The sequence below is a fragment of the Phyllostomus discolor genome, chromosome 9 (genome assembly GCF_004126475.2).
Source record: "Phyllostomus discolor isolate MPI-MPIP mPhyDis1 chromosome 9, mPhyDis1.pri.v3, whole genome shotgun sequence".
Taxonomy (NCBI): Eukaryota; Metazoa; Chordata; class Mammalia; order Chiroptera; family Phyllostomidae; genus Phyllostomus; species Phyllostomus discolor.
Window position 1 is genome coordinate 105,104,441 of NC_040911.2, and position 22,942 is coordinate 105,127,382.

At 71.9% G+C, this 22,942-nt stretch overlaps 1 protein-coding gene across 1 annotated transcript; it reads left to right on the top strand.

The window, feature by feature from the left end:
- Positions 1–663: 663 nt before the first annotated feature.
- Positions 664–22,079, top strand: COL20A1 (collagen type XX alpha 1 chain). The gene is made up of 38 exons (XM_036009470.1): positions 664–688; positions 1,085–1,372; positions 3,018–3,128; positions 3,629–3,772; positions 4,035–4,199; positions 4,522–4,529; positions 5,111–5,366; positions 5,627–5,746; positions 6,286–6,450; positions 6,883–7,047; positions 7,314–7,474; positions 7,769–7,898; positions 8,470–8,615; positions 8,699–8,822; positions 8,911–9,050; positions 9,369–9,498; positions 9,926–10,068; positions 10,231–10,367; positions 10,688–10,844; positions 10,972–11,101; positions 11,426–11,464; positions 12,233–12,371; positions 12,626–12,768; positions 12,915–13,024; positions 13,250–13,408; positions 13,507–13,584; positions 14,015–14,101; positions 14,662–14,715; positions 14,800–14,895; positions 14,977–15,030; positions 15,116–15,169; positions 15,335–15,388; positions 15,943–16,014; positions 16,569–16,604; positions 16,712–16,778; positions 16,961–17,107; positions 17,758–17,835; positions 21,745–22,079. Exons 1-38 carry the CDS (start codon positions 664–666, stop codon positions 22,077–22,079), a joined length of 4,647 nt encoding a protein of 1,548 aa, XP_035865363.1.
- The last annotated feature ends 863 nt before the right edge of the window (positions 22,080–22,942 follow it).

Genomic DNA, 22,942 nt, shown 5'->3' on the forward strand with positions numbered 1-22,942 from the left:
GAGGGGCCAAGCTCCCTGACGTGCAGACCGAGGGGCTCCATGGAGATCGGGGGCCCACTTGGGCCGGGGTGCAGGCCCTGGGCTCCAGGTGCTGCCCCGCCCCCCAGGCTGCCAGAGAACCCCAGAGCCTGTCACCTACGGTGGCCTTGGTTCCCCGGCCAGCCCTGTGGAGTGAGGGGCAGAGGTGCTGGTCAGGGCTGTACCCCCACCTGAGAGGGGTCCCCGCCCCACCGTGACATGGGGTCCTTCACACATGGACAGCTGTGCTCCCCGCTCGCTCTTAGAGGGACCGCCCGGGCAGCTGTCAGGAAGGGTGGAGAGCAGGGGCAGGGAGGAGGCCGAGGGGCGGGCTGGGCAGTGACGCTGCGGGAAGGGGCCTTCATAAGCCCGGCCTCCCAGTGGCTGAGGCAGGCTGGACCCCGGTGGGTGTGAGCGGGCTGGTGAGTGGCCGGCGGTCCCGGGGGCTGGGTGGGTGCGGAGGCCCCGGGAGTCCACCCAGGGCTGCAGCCTTGACCGTTCAGAAAGGCTGGGGCGGTGCTGAGGGCTCTGGGCCCCCAGAGAAGGTCCCGCTGACTCAGGGGAAGGCAAGGTCCAGCTCCAGGGTGGGGGTCAGGAGGGGCCCCTTCCCCACCTGAGGAGCCCCGGGCTGGGCAGAGGGGCGGCATGCCTGTCCTGGCCGCCCCCCTGGGTGAGGCTGGGCTGTGCATGGCCAGGGCCTGAGACCCTACGCTGGGTGTCCCTCTGTACCACCAGCAGAGGCCCGGAGGTAGCCCGTGGGGGCACCCCCAGAGGGCCCCCGAGGACCCCAAGCTACCCGGAGGCTGGTGCGCTGCCCCGGCCCAGAGCGCTGCTCCTGCTCCAGCTGGGGTCCTACCCCTGCCCTGCCTCAGTTTCCTCCCCAGGCCACGTGGCCCTGACGGCGGCCGTCCTGGTCTGGTCTCCTGACCAGTGAGGAGCCGCAGCCTCAGTCAGGATGCACGCCGGCCGGTGGACGGGGTCTTAGGGCGGGATGCGGCCAGGTGGGGACTGAGCCAGCATCTCGGGGGGTGGCCGGCAGGGGGGCAGCTGGCCTCTGCTTTGGGAGGCCCCTGCCGGGCCCTGCGGACGCAGCTGGGCGCACAGCAGCGAGCGGCTGTGAGTGAGCACTCGGGGTCTTCACACCTGTCTGTGGGCGTCCAGAGTGGGCTCAGGCCCCAGTCCACGGGGCGTGGGTGGTGGGGCTCCGGCGTGGCGGCCAGGAGGGGACAGACGGACGGCAGAAGGCTGAGCGGCCTCTCCTCCTGCAGGCCGAGCACCATGGGCATCCAGGTGCGCCCCCACCTGGGGGTCTGGCTGTGGCTGGGCGCCGCCCTGGGCCTCAGCCGGGCACAAGGTAAGGACACGGGCGGGGACTTGCCGGGGACGGAGCCCTCGCCTGCCCCCGACCCCCACTGTCGCTGTCCCCAGTGGAATTTGTGCCCAGTCGGTGCGCAGGGTGGGACATCCCGAGGGCTGGGGTGGGCCCCTCTGCCAACGCCTGGGCCCCAGCTGGCTGCTTGACCTTCGGCCTCGCAACCTTTCACCTTGCCTTGGGGATGCTTCTGTTTTCTGGTTCTTCTTTAAAAAGCAGCTATTAGCCCACCCCTCTTCACTCTGTCATGTTAACATTTCATTTTCAATTCTGCCTCGGACGCTTTTCTGTGTCAAACTTTCAGACACCGTGAGCCTACAGTAAAGGTGACCCCACCCACCCCAACCTCGGGGTGCTGGCTCTCGGCTTCTAGCACCTTCCCAGCCCCTTCGAGGCACACGCGGCGGGGGGTCGCGTGCTCCCCAGCCTCGCCCCCAGCCCCCACGAGGTCAGACGCAGCGTGCGCTGGGTGCGCCACGGCCGGGCCGGCGGGATCCGCCTGCTCTCGGGTGTTTGTGGCACGTCGCACTCTGCCTGCTTGAGTGCCAGGCGGTGACGGCCGCCGGGGGGGTCCTCCGGTCCCCGTGGTTCTGACAGGACACACCTCGGGTCCCTGGGGTGCAGCCCAGTGACCGAAGACAAGGTGCACTCAGGACTGACCCGCTGGGCGGCCCCACCCCGAGGAGGCCTGTGGACAGGGTGCCCCAGCGGTCTGCACCCCCAGTGTGCAGGCCCCGGAAGGCAGCGTGGGGTCCCCAGGGGCACGGCGACACACAGAGGGCCCTTCATGAGCCGCAGCCGGGCCCCCTGCGCACAAGTGGCTTTTCAAGGCCCCCACCGCAGGCCAGACATTCCTGTCCATCCGCCCCTCGCTCCCCGGGAGCCGCCGGCTGCCTGGGGCCGGGCTCCTGTGCGTGGCTCTGAGGCCAGCTTTGTGTCTGCCTGGGTGCCCCCAGCCCCCGCCCCTCCCCGGGCACCCCAGCCGGCCGTGGGGCAGCCAGAAGAAGCCCATCTCTGTCTCCATTTTCCAAAAATAGCCGCCCCCACCATGGGGCTCCCGGAAGCCTCCCTGGGAGGTCAGGCCCTGCGCTGGGGCTCAGGCCACTGCTGTCCCCATCCTCCAGGATGGCCACCCCCGGGGACCCCTACTCCTATGGAGCACCCCCACTCCCCACGGCGCCCTCACATCCCTGGGCGCCCCACCCCCATGGGGCTGCCTGCTGTGACCTTGGCAGCTGGGGGTCAGCCACAGCCGCACAGCTGCTCTGCCCACACCCCCCCCTTCCGACTGGGGCCCTGAAGCCGGAGGCTCCAGCTGCTGGGGCAGCACCTGCGGCTGCTGGCAGGGTGGTCGCCATACCTCCAGGAAGCTGGCCGGGGCCGGGGACACCCCTCAGAGAGCCAGCGGGGGCAGCCCTGGGACCCCTAGGACAGCCAGGTCTCCCTCCAGCCCTGGGTGGGGCCTCATCTTCTCAAGGTGCCTGCCTGTCGCGCCAGGGCCCGGTCCAACCCCCCAGTGGGGCCAAGGCCTCCTCACATCGCTCACAGCAGGCACCCTGGCCCGTCCCCACAGCTGCTGGCACGGTCACTGGCGGTGAGTCCGGACCACCCGGTCCCACCCCCTCAGCAAGCGGCCGCCTGTGGCTGGCGGTGCTGCCCGAAGACCGGCTGCAGATGAAGTGGGCGGAGTCGGAGAGGCCGGGCCTCGGCTACCTGGTGCAGGTGAAGCCCATGGCAGGTACGGGCCTGCGCCTCCCCGTCGCTGTGAGGGTGGCAGCACGCGCGGCCCTCACTGCGCCCCGTTCTGCCTCTCGGCATCCACACGTCCGCGGGGTGGAGCACGGAGCCGGGGAACCACGCGTGTCCCACACGGGCCGGTGCCCAGCAACGCGGAAGGCGCCTGTCTCTGGCTCTGGCAGAATCCGCGGCTCTCTGCTCCCGCGCAGAGCCCCTGTGGGTTCTGCGTGCCGGCGGCGCGCGCAGAGGGACATCCGGGACGGAGGGAGGCCCGGGGGTCCTGCCAGGCCCCGCCCGTGCAGGCTGGCCGCCGAGCTCCGCAGCCGTGACCAGGGCGCGAGTTGTAAAAACCCTAAGGAGAGCCCCCAGACACGAGCGTGCAGTCGCAGGAAGGGCAGAGAGTGGCGCGGGGTCTGGAGGACGTCACCACCTGGCGCGCGCGCGCACGTGCACGCACACCCGCCCCCGTAGCCTCCACAGCTCTCCCCGCCCCCGCTCCAGGGGACTCCGAGCAGGAGGTGATGCTGACCACCAAGACCCCCAAGGCCACGGTGGGGGGCCTGAGCCCCTCCAAGGGGTACACCCTGCAGATCTTCGAGCTCACGGGCTCCAGGCGTGCCCTGCTGGCTCGGAGGGAGTTTGTGAGTAAGTCCGCCGCCCTCCGCCGGCTCCCAGCCTCTGGGTGGGTGGGACTGGGGGGCCTGTGCTGCGGGGTGGCTGGAGCTGAGCCTGGCAGCCCCTCCGGGCGGGGCCCCTGGGCCTGGGTTTGCGTTCTGCCCCCGAGTAGCCACCCAGGAGCCTCGCTTATCACCCCTGACGCCCCCGCCCATTTCCTAGGGGCCCCAGGAGGCTCTGCTCCCACCCCTGCCCCGGTGGGGTCCTGACAGTCCCTTGCACTTGTCTGCAGTCAAGGACTTGAAAAGTCACCCGGTGGTCGGGAGCAGCCGGCAGCCCCTGGGGGCAGCTGTGGAGCCCTCGTCCCCCCTCGTGGGGAGCCCGGACCCCGAGCCCCATGTCAGCTCAGCTCCAAGCCAAGGCCCGCCCACTCCTGCTGGGTCCACCGGGGGCGGGGGTAAGTGGCGGGGGTGGGAGGGCGTGGTAATCGAGCTTCCCGCGTGTCCCCTCTGTGTGTGGCCATTTCCTTCCTGCCCGGCCGGTAGCTTCCACTGTAGCTTTATCGGGAGCTTGTGGCCACTCTGCGGGGCCCACTCAGACCCACAGGGTGTGCTGGTGGAAGGCAACACAGCTGTGGCCTCCCCGAGGGGGGCCCTGGTTGAGGGGAAGGCCCCTGCCGGGCCCAGTCTAGAGAGGCGGAGTCACGCCGGGGCATCTGCAGGGGAGAGAGCAGCCCAGGAGCGCGTCCGGGGGGCTGGCTGTGAGGTCTTGCAGGGCAGGGCAGCCCGTGTGCTGCTCTCTGCCTGGCAGGCAGGGCCATGCCTCCCTCTTCAGGTGGGGTCCCAGGGCACCCACCTTCTCAGGAGCCTCCAGTCTGGCCCTGACCCTGGGTGAAACTCAGGGAGCCCGGCCCTGGGGGGGGGCGGGGGTGCAAGGCTTTGTCTCCAAAGAGCCCCTGGATGCTCAGGTGAGCCCACACCACCACGGGGAGGCCTCAGCAGCGGAGCGGAGCTGTCCACGGTGCTGACCCGCCACCGCAGTCCTCACCGCTGGGCAGCCTCTGCCCCTGGGCCTGGGTGTCAGTTGGCTGCGGGCGGGGGCGGGGGGAAGGCCTCACACAGCAGCCCTCACTAGGCGATCCCGCGCGGTGGCCTGCTGGCCATGCCCCTGAGGGCGGAGGGGCAGAGCACCGGGGGCTGCACCCGCCCCCGGAGGGCTCCAGGGGCGGACCCTGCGGACCAGGGTGCACGTGGGGTTTTCTGAGTCTGGTGAGCCCCGAGCACCTCTGAGGCCCGTGTCCTCCGGGATTCAGCCCTTGCCTCACCTGGAGGCCAGGTGCTGCGGCCCCTCGCCCCACGCCCTCCCCAGGGAAGGAGATCCCGCTCGGGGACGGGGACAGGGCAGGAGCGGCTCAGGACCCTTCAGCGGCCTTGCCCTCAACGCAGCCCCCTCCCTGCCTGCCCAGCCGGCCCCCAGTTCCGCTGCACACCCCCCACCCCCGCGGACATGGTCTTCCTGGTGGACGGGTCCTGGAGCATCGGCCACAGCCACTTCCAGCAGGTCAAAGACTTCCTGGCAAGCGTCATCGAGCCCTTTGAGATCGGGCCGGATAAAGTCCAAGTTGGTGGGTCCCAGCCCTCTGCCTTGTGGCCCCTCCACCGTGGCCCTCACGGTCCTGTCCCAGCCCCCAGGGGCCGGGGCAGAGCTTTCTGCTGACCGGCGTGGCCTGCAGCTGCCAGGCTGGGCCCCCGTGGGACCCCCGGGGGACCGATGGGGCTGCCAGCTCCTGGGAGGACGTGCCAGCGGGACCTCTGTGGAGAGCGGGGGGCCTTGCGAGCATGGGCTCTCTCCTCGGTGACCCCGTGCCTGGCACCTCCTTTCCAGGCCTGACCCAGTACAGTGGCGACCCCCAGACCGAGTGGGACCTGAACGCCTTCGGCACCAAGGAGGAGGTGCTGGCGGCGGTCCGCAGCCTGCGCTACAAAGGCGGAAACACGTTCACAGGTCTGCCCCCAAACCCCTCCCCTCTCGCTGCCCGGGAGTCAGCCGCCCTTCACAGGCTCTTCCTGGACGTGCGATCTTGTACGTGAACCAGGCCCAGGCCTGGGGGCAGCCCACCCCACGCCCACCCTTGTGAACGGCGAATCACGCGATTTCGCTTTGGCGACAATGCGGGTTCTGCCCCGCAGCCAGTGAGCAGTCCCTCCCAGGGACAGAAGCTCCGCAGGGGCTGCCCGTGGGCGTGGGCGTGGCCTTGCTGGGAGCAGGCCCCGCCCCCAGGGGTGTCTCCATGGCACAGTCTGCTCCTGGTTCCCCACACCCCCACACCGGCCCCCCTGCCCTGGCCGCTCCACGGCAGGTTGTGGGGGGCCTCTGTGGGCAGGGAGGAGGTGGCGTCACTGCCCTGTGGACACCCGGCCTGGAGGGCCCAGGATGGCTGGCCGTGGTGGGCAGAGCGCCGGGCCGGAGGCTGGAGGAGCAACCCCACAGGGAGGGCTCCGGGTCTCGGTGAGGCCCTGCACTGTGTCCCCACTGCTCCCAAGGCCTGGCCCTGACCCACGTGCTGGAGCAGAACCTGCGGCCAGGAGCGGGGCCCCGGCCGGGGGCGGCCACGGTGGTGGTCCTAGTGACAGACGGCAAGTCCCAGGACGATGCCCGCGAGGCTGGCCACGTCCTCAAGGGCCGGGACGTGGACGTCTTTGCTGTGGGTGAGCAGCCTGGGCCTCCCGGCCTCCCCGCGTGGGCTCCCGCCACGCCGGCCCGCTCCTGGGCTGGGCTCCGGCGGCCCCTCTGAGCTTCAGCCCCGAGTCTGCGGTGAGGGAAGGCCCAGCCCTGCTCCTGGAGCTGGTGGTGCCCCAGCCAGGACGTGGGCCCCGAGGGCACTGGGAGGGCGGCCGCAGAGCCCGCACAGGCGACGGGGGGCGGGCCGTGAGCCGCACCCTCTGTAAACGCCTCCCCGCCTCGCCTCGCCTCTGCACCGGCCCCTCCCCGCTGGTCCCTGCCTCACCCTGCACGCCCCAGGGGCACACGGCTGGGACGGCCCCCGCCCACTGGGTGATCGGGGCATGGCCCGGGGCTCCAGCTGTGAGAAGTGGCGGCAGCTCCCGGGCCCTACCTCACCCTGCGCGCCCCGCGGGCAGGCGTGAAGAACGCCGACGAGGCGGAGCTGAGGCTGCTGGCCTCCCAGCCGCTGGACGTCACCGTCCACAACGTGCAGGACTTCCCCCAGCTCCGCACGCTGGCCGGCCTGCTCAGCCGCCTCATCTGCCAGAAGGTCCAGGGCAGGAGTCTGCGCAGGGGCCCAGGTGCGCAGGCGGGCGGGGGTCGAGGGCGGGGCCGTCGCCGTCCGCGCTCGCTGCCCGGTCGCTCTGGGCAGAAGGGCGGGCTCGGGGCCTCTGCCGGGGCCTCCTGAAACCGCCGCCGCCGCGTTTCCGAGGCTCCTCGGGCGTCTGCAGCCCCCACCTGTGCTACCTCAAGTGGCCGCCAGGGGGAGCAGAAGAGCCCCTTACGCCCACTGGCCGCGGGGTTGCGGGGTCGGGTTGGCCTTGACCCTGGGCCGTTCCTCCCTCAGCCAAGACGGCTGCAGCCGGGGACCCCCTCGCCACTCCCACCAGCCTGGTCCTGACCCAGGTGACCTCCTCCAGCGTCCACCTGTCCTGGACTCCAGCCCCACAGCCGCCACTCAAGTACCTGGTGGTGTGGCGGCCTTCCAGGGGCGGCGCCCCCCGGGAGGTGAGCGGCCCCCTGCTGCCCCGGGCGAAGTCCCGCAGGAGAAGTCACCGTGGGGGAGGCGCACGGGGTGTGACCCGACCAGGCCCGAGTCCTCAGGGCGCACTCGAGCCCGTGGCAGGGTGCAGCTGGCCTGGGCACCCACGCCACCCACGACGGCTCCGTTCCCCGGGAGCAGGGTGCGGGGCGGGGGGGGGGGGTGCGCTTAGGGAGCCAGGCCGACCCCAGCCCTCCTGAGTCCACAGTGCCCGCCGCCCCGGGCCGCACGCTGCCCGCCCCATCCGGGCTCTGTTCCAGGTGGTGGTGGCGGGGCCCAGCTCGTCCGCGGAGCTGCACAACCTGACCGCCGGCACGGAGTACCTGCTGTCCGTGCACGCCGTCTCCGAGGCGGGGGTCGGCGAGGGCCTGCGGGGCCTGGTGACCACAGGTGGGGGGTCGGCAGTCACAGGTTCAGTCTTCACCCGGGCGGGGGCACGGCCCCCACGTGCTGTGTGACCAGGGCGAGTCACTGAACCGCTCGCTCTGACCCTCGGCGTCCTCCTCCGGATACCAGTGACGTCATGCGCGGCCCCGCCCACCTGGCCCGGGACTCGTTGCTGTTACTTCTTCCGGGTTTCTGGGACCCCCGCGGCCACTGGGCCGCAGCCCCGGGCGGCCCCGGGCCCCATCACACGGCGGTGAAACACCGCCTACGACTGAGCGTGTGCGGCGCACGGGCCACTGGCTCTGGGCGCGCTTGCAGAGGTGTGCACCTGCCGCCGCGGTCACGGTCAGCACAGAGCCCCTCAGCTCTCCCTGGACCCCAAGCCCACGGCAGCCCCCCGACGACCATGGCCCGCCCACCCTAAGCAGAAGCCCGCGAGGTGGCCGTGTGTCCTCAGAACCGTGGGCTGGAGGCGTGGCCCAGGGTGAAGTGTGGGGACACTCAGAGTGGGCTGCGGGGCCCTGTGTCCCTGGGCCTCTGGCGTGACCTCTGCCTGTGGTGTCCCCTCTTCCAGCGCCTCTGCCTCCACCCCAGGCGCTCGCCCTGGCCGCAGTGACACCCAGGACCATCCGCCTCACCTGGCAGCCCTCGGCCGGGGCCACCCGATACCTGGTGCGATGTGCGTCGGCCACCCCCAAGGGCGAGGAGGAGGCCAGAGAGGTGGGCGGTGGAGGACGGCGGAGGCAGCTGGGGTGAGGGGTGGAGCCAGGCGGGCAGGGGCCATGTGAGCACCGCCCACACAGGTGCAGGTGGAGCAGCCGCAGGTGCTGCTGGGAGGCCTGGAGCCTGGCAGGGACTACGACGTCCAGGTGCTCAGCCTGCAGGGGGCGCAGGCCAGTGAGGCCCGGGGCATCCACATCAGGACCCGTGAGTGCCTGCTGTCCCGGCTGTCGCCCGCTCCTCCCCACACACCTGGGGGTGGTGGCAGGTCCCTGAGGCCTTGCTGTGTCCACAGCACCCCTGGCCGCCCCCAGACACCTGAGCTTCTCGGACGTGACGCACGACTCAGCCCGTGTGTCCTGGGAGGGCCCCCCGAGGCCTGTGCGCCTGTTCAGGGTCAGCTTCGAGTCCACCGAGGGCAGCCACTCGGGGCAGGTGAGAGCAGGCTGCTGTCCTGTGGGGTCCCAGGGGTCTGGCACGCCCAGCTGCCCTGCCCCACCCCGCATTCACAGCTTGGTGCAGGGGGCGCACAGAGCTGCCCCCCCCCCCAGGTCCCCAGTCTGGCTGGCCTGGGGGGTGGGGGACATGTGTGAAGGGAAGAATCCTAGCATGGCCGTGAACAGCAGCCCTGATGAGGCTGGCGAGGTGGCTGCTGTGGGGGTGAAAATGCAGCTGCTGTCTGTCTGGGGGATGGGCAGGGCCCCACTCTGGGCAGCAGCTCAGGCCCGGCCCACATCCCCACCCGCCCTGCAGACGGAGGCCCCTGGGAACGCCACCTCAGTCTCCCTGGGGCCCCTCTCCTCCTCCACCACCTACACCGTCCGCGTCACCTGCCTCTTCCCCGGGGGCAGCTCCTCCACCATGACTGGACGCCTGACCACACGTGAGTGGGCTGCGGTGGGGGGGCATCCCAGCCGGGCTGCGGCCCTCCACCCACGGGTGCTTCAGACCAGCACACACGCTGCAGCGTCTTCTGTGTGGCGCTGGGCCAGCTGGGCTGGGCCCCTGCACGGGGCTGGCGGACCCCGGGGTGCAGGGTGAGGCGGGGGCGCCCTGGGGGTGGAGCAGAGTTGGGGCTGGGCCGTCTCCAGAAGCAGGCCCAGTCTCCGTCTGCAGCCCAGTCCAGGGAAGAGGGGGGTGTGGGGACAGCCACCACCTGGAGACTGGGGTCCCCTCTGCCCCCCAGGGTGAGCCACGTCTCCGAAACCTCCTTACGGGCACCCAAGAGCCCCCCTTCGGATGAGTCACCAGGGGGTCACCCCACCTGCCGCCCAGCCTCGGTCTCTCTCTCTCTCTCTCTCGTGTCCCAGGGAAAGTCCCCAGCCCCAGCCGGCTGTCGGTGACCGAGCTGCCTGGGGACCAGGTCCGGCTGACATGGGCGGCGGCGGCCACGTCCGGCGTGCTTGTCTACCAGATCAAGTGGACGCCGCTGGGAGACGGGAAGGCCCACGAGGTGTGGGGGAGCGGAGCTCCTCCCCACACCCAGCTCCCGCCCAGGGGGCTCACACCACAGCGCAGCACCTCAGGGACCTGCCTGCTGGGGCCTTGGCCTGCGAGTCGGGCCCCTGGGTGAGGCCACCACCCGCAGGGCGGACTCGGTCCCTCTTCCCCACAGATCTCCGTCCCAGGGAACCTGGTCGAGGCCGTCCTGCCCGGCCTGGGGAGGCGCTCGGAGCACGACATCACCGTCCTGGCCTACTACCGGGACGGGGCCCGCAGCGACCCCGTGTCCCTGCGCTACGCCCCCCGTAGGTGGCCCTTGGCTTCGTGGGGCAGTGACAGCCCGGGGAACCCCAGACACCCCCACCCCACGAGCCCGGACCGCCGACTGGCAGTTCCCCAGGTTCCTGCCCCTCCGGCCGGGTTGCCGGGGTCCCGGGGCCTCCCTGGGCTGTCGGGGCAGGTGTTCCTGGGGCAGCCAGGGGCCCGAGTCATCTGGCACGACGCACGCTCACCGGGTCCCGAGGCCACAGGGCAGCGGGGGGTGGGGGGCGCTGTGGGGCGGCAGAGGGGAGCGGTGCGTTGAGAATGGGGGTGGGGCGTGGCGCCGGCTTCCAGCCGTCCCTGCTGAGCCCCGCCCCTTCAGTCAGCCGGAGCCCGCCCTCCAACCTGGCCCTGGTTTCCGAGTCCCCGAACAGCCTTCGGGTGGGCTGGACGCCCCCTGCCGGCCACGTGCTGCACTACCGGCTCACCTACGCACTGGCCTCGGGCTCCGGGGCCGAGAAATCGGTGGGTCTGGGCGGACCCTGGGGCCTGGTGGCAGGGCTGGGGGAGACGTGCCCTGCCTGTCTGCTGGGGGGGACACGGCCAGAAAAGTGCCAAGAGGCAGGATGAGCCCAGGTGTCCCGGCCCCCAGGTCTCCGTTCCGGGATCCAGGAGCCACACGACGCTCCCGGACCTGCTGGCAGCCACCAAGTACAGAGTCCTGGTCTCCGCAGTGTACGGGGCGGGGGAGAGTGCGGCCGTGGCCACCACAGGCTGGACGGGTGAGTGGGCACGGGGACCTGGACCCTGGCGGTCCTCCCCCCCCACCGCACCCCCCCTCCCACACCCTGCCCCACACACCCAGGCACCTCCCTGGCCCAGCCATTCGGGGCACCTCTGGGCGGCTGCTGCCCTTTCTGTGGGTGTCCAGGGGCCGAAGTTCAGCCCCCGAGACGACGGGCCCTGGTTTCTGTCCCTCCCCATCCCTGAGTCATGGGGACTGCAGGCCTGAGGGCCCTGGGGAGGGCAGGGCCGCGGGAAGCAACCATCTCCGGGCCGCAGGCAGGGCCCCTCCCCACTGACCCAGACCCCCTGTCGCCCCTCAGCGGCCTGCCCGGCCCTCCACCCGAACGGCTCCCTGGCAGGTGGGTCCTCTCGGTGACGCACCCTCCCTCCCCTGCCCCACCCACTTCTGCTGCTCCCGGGGCCTCTGGGGAACAGGGCCGGGCTGCTGGAGGGGGGCCAGGTGGGCTCCCCCTTCACAGGAGGGTTCCTCCAGGGTGGCCGGCGCCCATATCCCCCACTCACAGCCCCCGTCACTGAGGCTCGTCCAAGGTCGAGTCCGTGATGGGCAGAGCGGTGGCAACGCTGGGGCCTGGGGCCCTGCCCAGCCCCCATGGGCCTGGCTGACAAAGCCCCAGGTGGGCAGAGGGGCCCCTGGGGCCACTGGGAGAGCCTGAGACCCTCCCCACACAGGGCTGACGGGGGGAGGGGGTGTCTGCCGGGTGTCGGGGGGCCACCCGTCCTGTCCTGCCGGCCAAGTCTCTCTGCGGTGTCCCAAGAGCAAGTGACGAGGCTGCTGAGACCAGACGCAGTGGGACCGGGTCAGAGCGGAGGGGAAGCGTCCTCTTGGGGTCAGGGTGTGGCCACCTGGACAGGCCCCGAGCTCCCAGACCCCACCGCCCCGGGGTCCCAGGTTTCCCCTCGGTGCCTCTTCGTCTCCGCCCTGTCGCTGTCTCTGTGTCCAGTCTCCGCCCTGAGCGCCCGGCCTCGGCGTCCTCTCTGCGGCGTCTCCCCGGCCCCGCCCCACCCCGCACGACTCCGCCCCCCCCTCTCCCTCCGCCTCCTGCCCGTCCCACCCTCACGCCATCCCTACTGTCTCCGGCCCCCCCCCCCCCCCCCCCGGGCCCCAGGCTTTGACCTGATGGCGGCCTTCGGGCTGGTGGCGGAGGGGTACGCCTCCCTCCGCGGGGTCGCCATGGAGCCCTCGGCGCTGGGCGCCGCCCGGACCTTCACGCTGCTCCGGGACGCCCAGCTGACCCGCCGGGCCAGGTGAGGGGCTGTGGCCCGGTGTGTGTGGGGGGGGGCACACCGGCTGTGGGGGCGTGGCCTCCCGGCCCCTGGGGCGTTTCTGGTGATTCCACAGCAGCCCGGGAGGGAGCTCACTCCCCAGACGCCGCGTTACACGTGGGGAAACCGAGGCAGGAGAGCGCGTGGTCCCGTGGACCTCACTCCGCCGCCCCGGGGGCCTGGGCCCTGAGGAGCGGCCGGGCCCCCTCCAGGCCCCGCCCCTCGTGCCCCCATAGCGACATCCACCCGGCCGCCCTCCCCGCGGAGCACACGGTCGTCTTCCTGCTGCGCCTGCTCCCCGAGACGCCGAGGGAGGCCTTCGCGCTCTGGCAGATGACGGCCGGGGACTTCCAGCCCGTCCTGGGGGTCCTGCTGGACGGTCAGTCGGGGTGGGCGTGGGGCGGGCCCGGGGCTCTCGAACCTCAGCGGCTGCGGGTCCTGAGCCACCCCCAGGCCGGCCGAGGGCCACCCCCTCCCACCCTGGACAGGCGGAGGTCTAGCGCGCCTCCCGCTCTGCCCCCGCAGCCGGCAGGAAGTCCCTGACCTACTTCAGCCACGACCCCAGGGGAGCCTTGCAGGAGGTGACCTTTGACCTGCCCGAAGTGAAGAGGATCTTCTTTGGGAGCTTCCACAAGGTCCTGGGAGGTTCTGGAAGGACCGGAGCCTGCAGTGCTCCTGCCTAAGGGGCTCGGCCGCCCCCAAGTTCTGGAACAGAACTGCCCCGGCAGGTGGCGGGAGGGGCCCGCGTGGGCGCGTCTGGTCCATTTCACCGGGGAGACTGGCCCCGGCGAGGGGGTGAGGGCCCGGAGCCTTGTCCCGCAGCCTGGCCGCGGCTGTGGGAACCCCTGTCCCGCCTGCAGGTGCACGTGGCCGTGGGCCGCTCCAGGGTGCGGCTCTACGTGGACTGCAGGAAGGTGGCCGAGAGGCCCATCGGGGCGGCGGGCAGCTCCCCCGCCTCCGGCTTCGTCACGCTGGGGAGGCTGGCCAAGGCCCGGGGCCCTCGAGGCGGCTCGGCCACGGTGAGCTGGGCTTTGCCTTGCCCGGCCAGCCGGGGTCTGGGCCGGCGGACCGCCCAGCGGAGCCACAGCCGCCGACCGCCCGCTGCCCTGGTTTGCAGCTCCAGCTCCAGACGCTGTGGCTCGTGTGCAGTGACACCTGGGCAGAGGCGGACAGGTGCTGCGAGCTCCCGGCGTCGGTAGGTGGGCACGTGCCCTCCATGGGCCAAGAGTCGGCGGGCTGACAGGCCATCCTGGTCATCACGGTGCTAGGGGGCACTCTGGTGGGCTTCCTGGAGGAGGTGGCCTCTGGGGAGCATCTTGGAGGTCCTGGGGACACAGGTGGCTGGAGGTGATGGGAAGCACCCAGCCACAAGGTGCTCACAGCCGAGCCTACGGGGCCACGACCTGTTCCTGGGACTCCCTCCTGCACCCACACTGAGCTTGGCCAGGCTGGGGCCCATCGGAAGGGAGAGAGGGGGTCCTGCCCCAGGGCTCGTGCTGGGCCCGGCCCCAGGAGCCGGCCCCTGCCCCTCCCAGGCACGGGTGTGAAGCTTCCCCGAGGGGCTGCCCAGGGTCAGACCGGAGCCCAGGGAGGGTCCCTCCACCGACGGGCCTCCTTTCTCCCAGAAGGACGGAGCGGCCTGCCCTGCCTCCCCTCCTGCCTGCACCTGCTCCTCAGAGACCTCTGGGCCCCCGGGACCCCAGGGGCCTCCGGTGAGCCCAGGGGCCCCTCCCTGATGATGTCTCCCTGGCGATGGGCGGAGGAGGGAGGCCCCTTCCCCTGCCCCGAGGTGGGGGTCTGGCTCCGGCAGCCCTCCCCAGCCTGCTGCCCATGTGGGGTGCATGGCCTGTGTCCCCTTGCTGTGTAGTCCACCCCGGCCCCTTCTCCTGAGCCGAGCCCCCTCCTCTGGTGAGGGACCCCGCACATCCCACCTCTCCTGGCTGAGGAGGGGGCCCAGGGCCACCCTGCCTGCAGCTTGGCCGTGCCCCCCACCGCAGGGCAGGCCCAGCCCCTCTGCCACCCCCCAGGGAGGCCCCAGGGCCGACGGCAGGGGGATTGGGGGCCCGTGAGCCTGGCCCTGGGCTGGCTGGCATGCAGAGCTCCCCAGCGCGGGGCCGCCCGCTCCCGAGTCTGCAGGGCAGCCAGCGGCCATGGAGGAGGGAGGGCACGGGGCACCCTGGTCTTCTCCACCCCACGGCGGCGGCAGGGACTGGAGCCCGGGCCTTGCCCCCCAATGGGCCGCACCGGGCTCAGGCCTGCCGTGTCCCCGCAGGGCCGCCCCGGCAGGGACGGAGCCCAAGGACAGCAGGGCGTCCCGGGGCCCAGGGTGAGTCGGGGGGGGGCTGCCGGGGGGGGGGGCTGCCGAAGCGGCCCTGGGCCTACTCAGCCCCTCCCCTGCCTGTGTCTGCAGGGAGAGCCCGGGCCACCCGGACAGACGGGGCCCGAGGGTCCTGGAGGTCAGCAGGGGTCACCAGGGACCCAGGGCCGCACTGTCCAGGGACCCGTGGTAGGTGCTGCTTCCCTCCCCTCCTCCCCGCCGCCCCTCCACCCCCCACTGCCGCTCAGTCTCAGTCTGTGTCCCCTGCAGGGTCCGCCGGGAGTCAAAGGAGAGAAGGGGGACCACGGACCCCCGGGCCTGCAGGTAGCGGTGGGAGGGCTCGGGGCCCGTGCCTCCTCCCCGGGCCAGACGTGGCCCCAGCCCGGCCAGCGCCTCTGTTCTCTTCCAGGGCCACCCCGGCCACCAGGGCGCCCCCGGGAAGGCTGGCCTCCAGGGTCCAAAGGTGGGCGAGGAGCCAGCAGGCAGGGTCTGGGGGTGGCGGGGGGCAGACCCTGAGCGTGGGCAGGCTCCGCGGCTCTCTGCGTGGGGCTCCGGTGCGTGCCCCCTGTGGGCCGCAGTGGGAGCGGTGCGCAGGGTCTGAGCCCCCCCCCCCCGCCTTTGCCCTCAGGGGATGAGAGGCCTGGAGGGCACTGCCGGTCTGCCCGGACCCCCCGGACCCAGGGTAGGCACCGCCTCCCCGGGAGCCCCCAACCCTGCCCACCCCCACTCTCCAAGGCTCCTTGGGGCTGAGCTGAGCCGGGTTGCCCAGGAGGTGGCCTGGGAGGCCCCGCTCCCCTGGGTGGGCACCCTCCTGGGTCCCGCCAGGCAGGAGGGTGTTCTGGGCCCCCGGCCCCTGCAGCGGCTGCCTGTGGGGGGGGCTGTATCCCCTGCCCCTGGGCAGCCCCACGTGGAGCCCCAGTCACACCTGCGCCCCAACCGCACATGGCAGCGAGGCGCTGGGGCTCTCTGCCTGCTGCCAGGCAGGCAGGGGGGCGCCTCCGTCCCTGAGAAGCAGCTTCCTTCCCAGCCCGGCCCCCCCCGGGGGGTCTGTGCCGAGCTCAGTGCCTGAGCGGGGTGCCGGGGGGGCTGGGAGGCCAAGGAAGGACAGACCAGGGACCAGGGGGCCTGGCTTGGGCCTGGGGCAGTGGGGGCCCGAAGGACCAGGCAGGGCCGGGGGTGGGGGCCGGACCTGCCAGGGGCTGCAGTCCAGCCGACCCGGCCTGTGTGTCTCCCCAGGGGTTCCAGGGTGTGGCGGGGACCCGGGGGGCCGGCGGGGAGCGAGGACCCCCAGGGGCCGTGGGGCCCACGGTGAGTCCTCTCCCCACCTGACAGCCCTACAGCCGGCGGGCGGGGGAGAGACACACGGGTGCTCGCTCAACGCTGTCGGTGCCCAGAGGGGCTGGCGGTTGGCACACTTGCCGCGAGGCCTGTGCAGGCGGGGGTGGGGCTGCCCCTGCCTGGCTGGGGGCAGATGGGGGGGCTGGGGGCTGCAGGGGGCTTGGGGCAGGACCGGGCTGCAGCGGGGTCCTGGGAGCCAGGCGGGTGATGGGGGGTGAGGCCGGGACGGGGGTGTCCAGGCCCGGCTGGCTCAGGCCAGCGGAGGGTCTGTCCTCCTTGGGGTGCTCCAGCGGCAGGGACCGCCCCCGTCTGAGGTGCAGGTCGCAGGGGCCCTGTGGCCCTCCAAGGACCAGAGACGGTGGCCACCCGTGGGCCTGGCCTCTCTCCAGATGGACAGGTGGACGGGTGGACAGACAGCAGGCTGCACGCAGTCAGGGCTGCCGGAGTCGGGGTGGGGGGGAGGGGAGCAGCCAGTCGGAGCCCCTGACATGGGCTCACCCCTCTCTCCTCTTCCTGCGGCCCAGGGGCTGCCGGGGCCCAAGGGCGAGCGAGGAGAGAAGGTGAGTGTGTGTGGGGAGGGGGCCTGGCACTTCCCGGGGGCGGGGGACAGCGCCGGCCCCACCCCACGGTCGGCCTGGCCCCCGGCTCCGCCCCGTCTCCCCTGCAGGGGGAGCCCCAGTCCTTGGCCGCCATCTACCAGCTCGTGAGCCAGGCCTGCGAGGCCGCCATCCAGAGTGAGTGGCCCGGCCTTCTCCCCGCCGCCGCCCCTGCCCCCACAGGGCCGGGCAGGCACGCGTTCCCCGCGCCCAGGCCCAGCAGACCTGGCCTCGCCTGGCCCTCCTCCTCACCGAGCCCCAGGGAGCCTGGGAGGCGAGGGCTCCGCCCCCGCTGACTCACGCCCCGCCCCCTCCCCCAGCGCACGTGCTGAAGTTCGACTCCTTCCCCCACGAGAGCGGCCGGCCCCCCCTGCCCGTCTCGGAGGCCTCGGGGCCCCCGATCGCACGCTCTGCGGCCCACCTCCCTGGGGGAGGGGGACGTGCCGGTCCCCTCCCTGAAGACAGAGGTACTGGCCCCTTGGAGAGGGGTCCGGGGGGACGGCGCCTCCACACCATTGGGGGGCTGGTCTCTGTGTGGCCCGGCGGGGAGACTGGACCCCTCAGAGGCGGCCCAGCCCCCTGGGCTCCCGCTGGCCGTCTGTCCCCCGTCCTGTGTCTCCACCCCCCCTCCCTCCTCCTGGCCTCGGATGCACGGGAAACCCGGCCCAAGGACCTTGTGCTGTGTCCGTCCCTCTGACTGGGGCGCAGACGGGTGGGGAGGCCAAGGAGGGAGAGGAGCAAGGAGCCTGGGGGGAGGGGGCAGGGGGAGGGGGGAGGGACTGCACTGTGCACTGTGGGCGGGGGAGGGGAGGGCAGGGCAGGGAGGGGCCCCACCTGCAGGAACCCCCAGCTTGGAGCCCAGGTGCAGCACCTGGGATCAGCTGAGGTGCAGGCACCGTCATGGGGACCCCACCCTGCGCCGCCCCCACCCAGCCTGCCTCACCCTGACCCTCAGCCACAGAGCCCCCAGTCAGTGCCTGTTGGGGCACCCCCTGCTCAGGGAGCCCCTCCTGAGCTCTCGGCCTCGGCCCGAGGGGCAGAGGCTTCTTCCCTGGTCCCCCCCTTCCCGGGTCCCCCCCCCCACCTTCCCTGGGTCCCAGCACAGCCCTTCCTCCAGGGAAGCCTGGAGCCCTCGCTCGGACGGGCAGCCTCCAGCCACGGGGCAGTGGGGTCCCGGGGCCCCCAGGAGGAGCAGGTGAGCCCGGCCTGGGGGCAGCAGGTTGCGGGGGTCCCAGGGGAGCCGAGGGTGCGGGGAGCCTGCCCAGCAGGAGCCCCGGGAGGACCCTGGGCTGGGCAGACGTGGACGGGGACACCAGGGGGCGCTCTCGGCCTCCCGGCTCTGCTGGTGCCCGGCTGGCCGCGCCGGGTAGTGGGGGCTGGGCGGACGGGCCGGGCGTCAACTGTCCACCACGTCCCCGGACCCGCCCATCTTCTCTCTGGCCAGGACAGTCCCCCTGCTGCCTCGAGTGAGCAGCGCCCCCGCCCCCGGAGTGCCAGACACCCCGTCGGCCAGTCGCTGCAGGAGGATCCCGGAGAGTCTGGGGAGCTGCAGCGGCGGGGCCGGGCAGAGAGGGTGGGCCGGGACCCCCCAAGGACTGTCCCCACGGTCACATGGTCACATAAACCGGAGCTCAGCAAGGGCGGCGGCTGCTCATTACGGGAGGGGTGAGGGCGTCCCTGTCCAGGCGTGCAGCTCCCCCCACCCCGTCTCAGAGAGGAGCCGCCCAAGGGACCCTGGCCCCACAGTCTGGCCCCTGCCGCGGGGCTCGCCCCTTCCCTCAAGGCCACGGAAGCCCCAGCTCCAGCCTCCGGGGCCCAGCCCCCCGCAGGCCAGGGCTCCTCAGCCTGAGCCACACGCTGAGTCACCTGAGTGGGTGGGCTTTGAGGATGGTGCCCAGCCTGCCCTCCGAGGCTGGTCTGGGTGGTCTCGGCACCCCCAGCAGCCTGACCCTGGCCACCCTGGAAACCTCACCCGCTGTGGGCCCCTCCAGCTGGTTCACCGACTCAAGGCAGAGCAGTATTCCTAACACCAGGACGAACTGGGGGGAGCAGGGTGGGCAGCCAACAGGGGGCTCCGTGGGGCCCTGGGAAGCAGAGGCGGGATGAGGGCGGGAGGGAGGGAAGGCGGGAGGAGGCTCCGCAGGGGCAGAGCCCCGAGAGGCCCGAGGCTGGACGCAGCAGGCAGGATGCAGAACCCCGGGCACCAGAAGGGAGAGGGGTCAGCGCTGGGCCTCGGACAGCCCTCAGGAGGGTTTGTCTGGGTCCGTCCTGAGAGCTGCCAGAAGCCCCCGGGGCTGGGACCCCCTGAGGATGAGGCCCTGGGGAGCCAGGCAGGGCGGGCCCTCACCCACTGTCCTCCTGGGTGGAGGCGGCTGAGCCCCTGCATGGGGTGGCGGGGGCCCCGGGGGCAGGCCCCGGGCTGGAGATCAGGTTCCCAATGCTGGCAGTGGCCCGTGGGAGAAGGGGAGCGGCAGGTGGGTTGTTGGGGTGTCTGGGGTTCCCCAGGCAGAAGTGTGGGCAGCGCCGGCCCAGAGGCGCGTGGAAGCCTCAGGCGGACGGCCCTCCCTGGGGCCAAGGCGGCCAGACTGGTCCCAGGACGGAGTGCCAGGCTCCTTGAGGGGGCGGGAGGGAGAGAGCCGGGGGCGAGGCCGAGGGTGCGGGGAGGAGGCTGTGCGTCAGGACGCTGCTGGGGAGAGCGCGGTGGGGAGCCCTTGGAGCCCCCGGGACGTGCGGCCACGGAGGCCGGCAAGTGGGGACGCTCCCGTGTCCTGTTCCTCGCGGGGATGAGGCGGGAGGGGCCCCTGGCCTCGGCCACCCACCCCGAGCTGCAGGGTCCCCGCCTGGGGCCTGGGCTGAGGACACACACTGCTGCAGCCCTTGACCTTGACCAGCGGGCCACACACGTCCAGGCACACACCCACCCGCGCACTGCTAGTGTGCACACGTGAGCACACGCAGTCACACGCTACCACACGCACGGCACTGGCCTCAGGTCTGGGAGATGAATTCACCGGGAAACGGGGCACCTGACAGCAAAGCCACGCAGGACAACCGCCAGAGAAGGCGGTGCCCCGTGGCCCGTGAACTGAAAACCACGGCGTCTCCCAGGAGGGGGGGGCGGGACTGGTGGCCTGGGCACAGGGAGAAGCCGATTGGGAACTCGGCACAGAAAACGCGTCCGGAGAGCCGGCTGGTGCGCCTCAGCGGACTGAGCATGGGCCTGGGAACCAGAGGGTCGCCGGTTCCGTTCCCAGGCAGGGCACACGCCTGGGTTGCGGGCCAGGCCCCCAGTAGGGGGCGAGTGAGAGGCAACCACACACTGATGTTTCTCTCCCTCTCTTTCTCTTTCTCGTCTCCATAAAATAAATACAGTCTTTAAAAAAAACGCACCAGGAGGAGTGAATCCACGGGGTGGGCTGAGCAGCCCCAGACGCCTCTGGAAACCCAGGGGGCGGGCAGGGCTGGCCCCCGGCCGAGGGTGAAGTGGGGGCCGCACCTGTGGGCTCCACCTTTGGGCGCCGGCTCCCCCCGGGGGCAGGGCTGTGGGTGGACGCGGTGGGAGTGTTGCAAGAAGTGGGCTTTCGGGGTCTGAGAACTCGAACCAAGTTTATGACCTCAGACTGGAAGGCTCAGCGCGTCAAACGGGGTTGATGTTTTAACTGAGATTCGTCCCCAGGGAGTGTGAGGAAGGGGAAGGGGACGTTCTTTAGCCCCCCGGGATGAGGGCCGCTGGGGGGCGGAGACCTCCGTGTGGGGAAGGAAAAGTCCCCAGGCGTCACATCCCCAAAACCCCCGAGGGGACGAGCAGGCACCAGACGGCCCCCCGGGGGACCGAGGGGTGACCACAGAAAGGACCGGGTCGGGGGGGCCAGACCCACGCTCGGGAGTGACCCCGGTGCGGGCGGCTGTCGGCTGCACAGCCAAGGGCTCTCTGGACAGTCCCGCCTGCAGCAACTGAACGCTCCAGATGGTTCCGCCGGGGTGGCGCGGGCAGGCAGAACCCCCAGCAGCAGGGGCTGCTTCCGTGAGGGGTGGGAGGCGGGGGGGGGGGGGCTGTCTTCACACCCAGGAGGGGGCCTCTGCCACCGCATGGGACAGGACACACACAGGCTTCCTGCTCCGGCCGGGCGGAGAGGCTGACCCACAATGGGGGGAGCCCGGGGAGAGGCAGGGGCTCCTGGTTTTCAGGCATTTTCCCGGGGGCGGGGGGGGGGCGGTGCTTTCGACAAATGCGGGGACGGCTGCAGGCTCGAATCAGAACCCTGGACGCTCCGCCCCCACCTGCACCAGACACTGAACTTAATCCCCGAAACCTGGGGAACCTGGAGGCCCGCGAGCACTGTGAACGTTCCAGAAGGAAGTGTGTGTGTGGGGGGGGGGGTACTGGCAAGCCGGGCACGGGCCGGGGGCTCTCACTCGGGGGTCCATTAGGCGACGACCACAGAAAGCACAAGGGTGTCGCCCCTCGTCAGAGCCCAGGCGTTTCCTCGAAAGCCGTGGCTGGAAACGAGAAGTGTGGCCGTGCACGGCGGCAGGGAACCGCCCCCCCCCGACCCCCTCGGTCAAGGGGGCAGCCGGAGGCCTGGGACCGGGACCCACGGGGAGCTCCCTCAAGGACCCCACAAGGAGATGAGGGGAGAACCGTTCCAGCCCACACCGCCAGCACCGGCCTCAGGGCAGTGGGCGAGGAAGACTCCCGGGCCCGTGACCTCGTGACCCTGCACAGGTGTGCACGCACCTGGAGCGCTCTGTGCCCCAGGGCTCGCCACAAGGCAGCTGGCACCTTCGAGGGGAGAATCTGTTCCCTGATTTGCTGAGAGAAGTCAGCCCACCGTGGGGGGGCTGGGCCAGGGCGCCCGGGGTGAGGAGTCAGGGCAATCCCAGCAGGCCCCGGGGCGCCGGCCCGGCCCTCCCCGCCTGGCCCTGGGCGGCTGAGGACGGGAAACACGGGCCTGGAGTGGGAGCGAGCGAGAGGTGGGGGGGGCGCCCTGCACGGGCCGCCGTCTGCCCCCCCCCCCACCGCCGGGGGGGCCGTGGTGGAGTCTCCCCGGGTAACACCCAGAAATGAGGACATGAGGGCGCAGGGGGCCCTGCCTGGGAGTAGGCTCCTGGGTCCTCGGAGTGGATGACATCAGTGACCTCACTCACCTGCGGGCTGCGGACCTGGGCTCTGTGGTCCGGGAGTTTACACCCAAGGGCCCCCGCCCCCCCCGCTCCCCCCTCCCCGGAGGCGAGCAGCGCCGGGGCCGCCCGCTGCGGGGGAACAGGGTGCTCACGCCGTCTGTCTCCGTGGACTCCTTCCCCGGCGCGTCCTCCCCGTCCCCGCAGCTGGTGCCCGGCCCCCCTCCCGGCCTGGAGAAGCACGTCTGTGGCCGGGCCCGGCGCCAGGCCGCTGCTGGCAGATGCCGGCGCATCTGGCGGCAGCATCCACTTACGTAAGGAGGATTGAGGGCCTCCCACCTGGGAGCCGCATCCCTGTGCCCCCCACGGGGCCGCCGTCCCCGCCCCTCGGCCTTGCTTGTCCGGCGGGGGTGGAAGGCCGCAGGGTCCCGGGGTGAGGCCCCGAGGCCCCCGGGGGGCAGAGCAGAGGGGCAGACCGGGTCCCACGTGGCCGGGGTCTGGGGAGGACGCCCCAGACTTAGACCCAGGGTCTCTGCCTCCCCCTCCCGAGCAGGAGGCTCCCTGGGCCCGAGTCAGGGCCCTCGAGTCACAGTACGTGGGCGAGGGGTGTAGCCCCCATCTCCTGCATGGTCATGGCACCCTCCAGAGACCCACCAGCCTGACCCCCCGCAGTTGCAGGGTCTCTGGGTGCTTGGTGTGCTCATCTCCGAGCTTCTGGATTCCCCCAAGGGCCTCGGGACCCAGGCCGCGCACATGGCCAGGCACCTGCCCGCGGCTGCCTTGATGCGTGGGGTCCGCAGAGGGGGCCCTGGCCATGCACGGTGGGAACAGGTCCCTCCCTCTTCCCCCACCTCTTCCCTCCACCTAGTGTCACCCCCGGGGGGCGGTGTGTGACATGCTGTCCTTGACTGAGGATCCCAAAGAATCAGGAAGGGGGGCAGCCCCTGCCCATCTCCCACGCCGCCCCTGGGCAATGTTTTCCAGGGTTACAGGGCACACTGTTGGTGCCACCAGCACTCAGCCTCGGTGGGGGGGACGACACTAGGCCCCCAGGACCGTCCCAGCTCTCAGGGTCCCCCACCACCCCTGGGCCGACGGCCCCTGCACTGTGGGGTGACTGTGGTCCTTTGGCTGAGCTGGCCCCAGTGGGTGGGTCGGAGGGAAGGAGGCCTGTGGGGGGT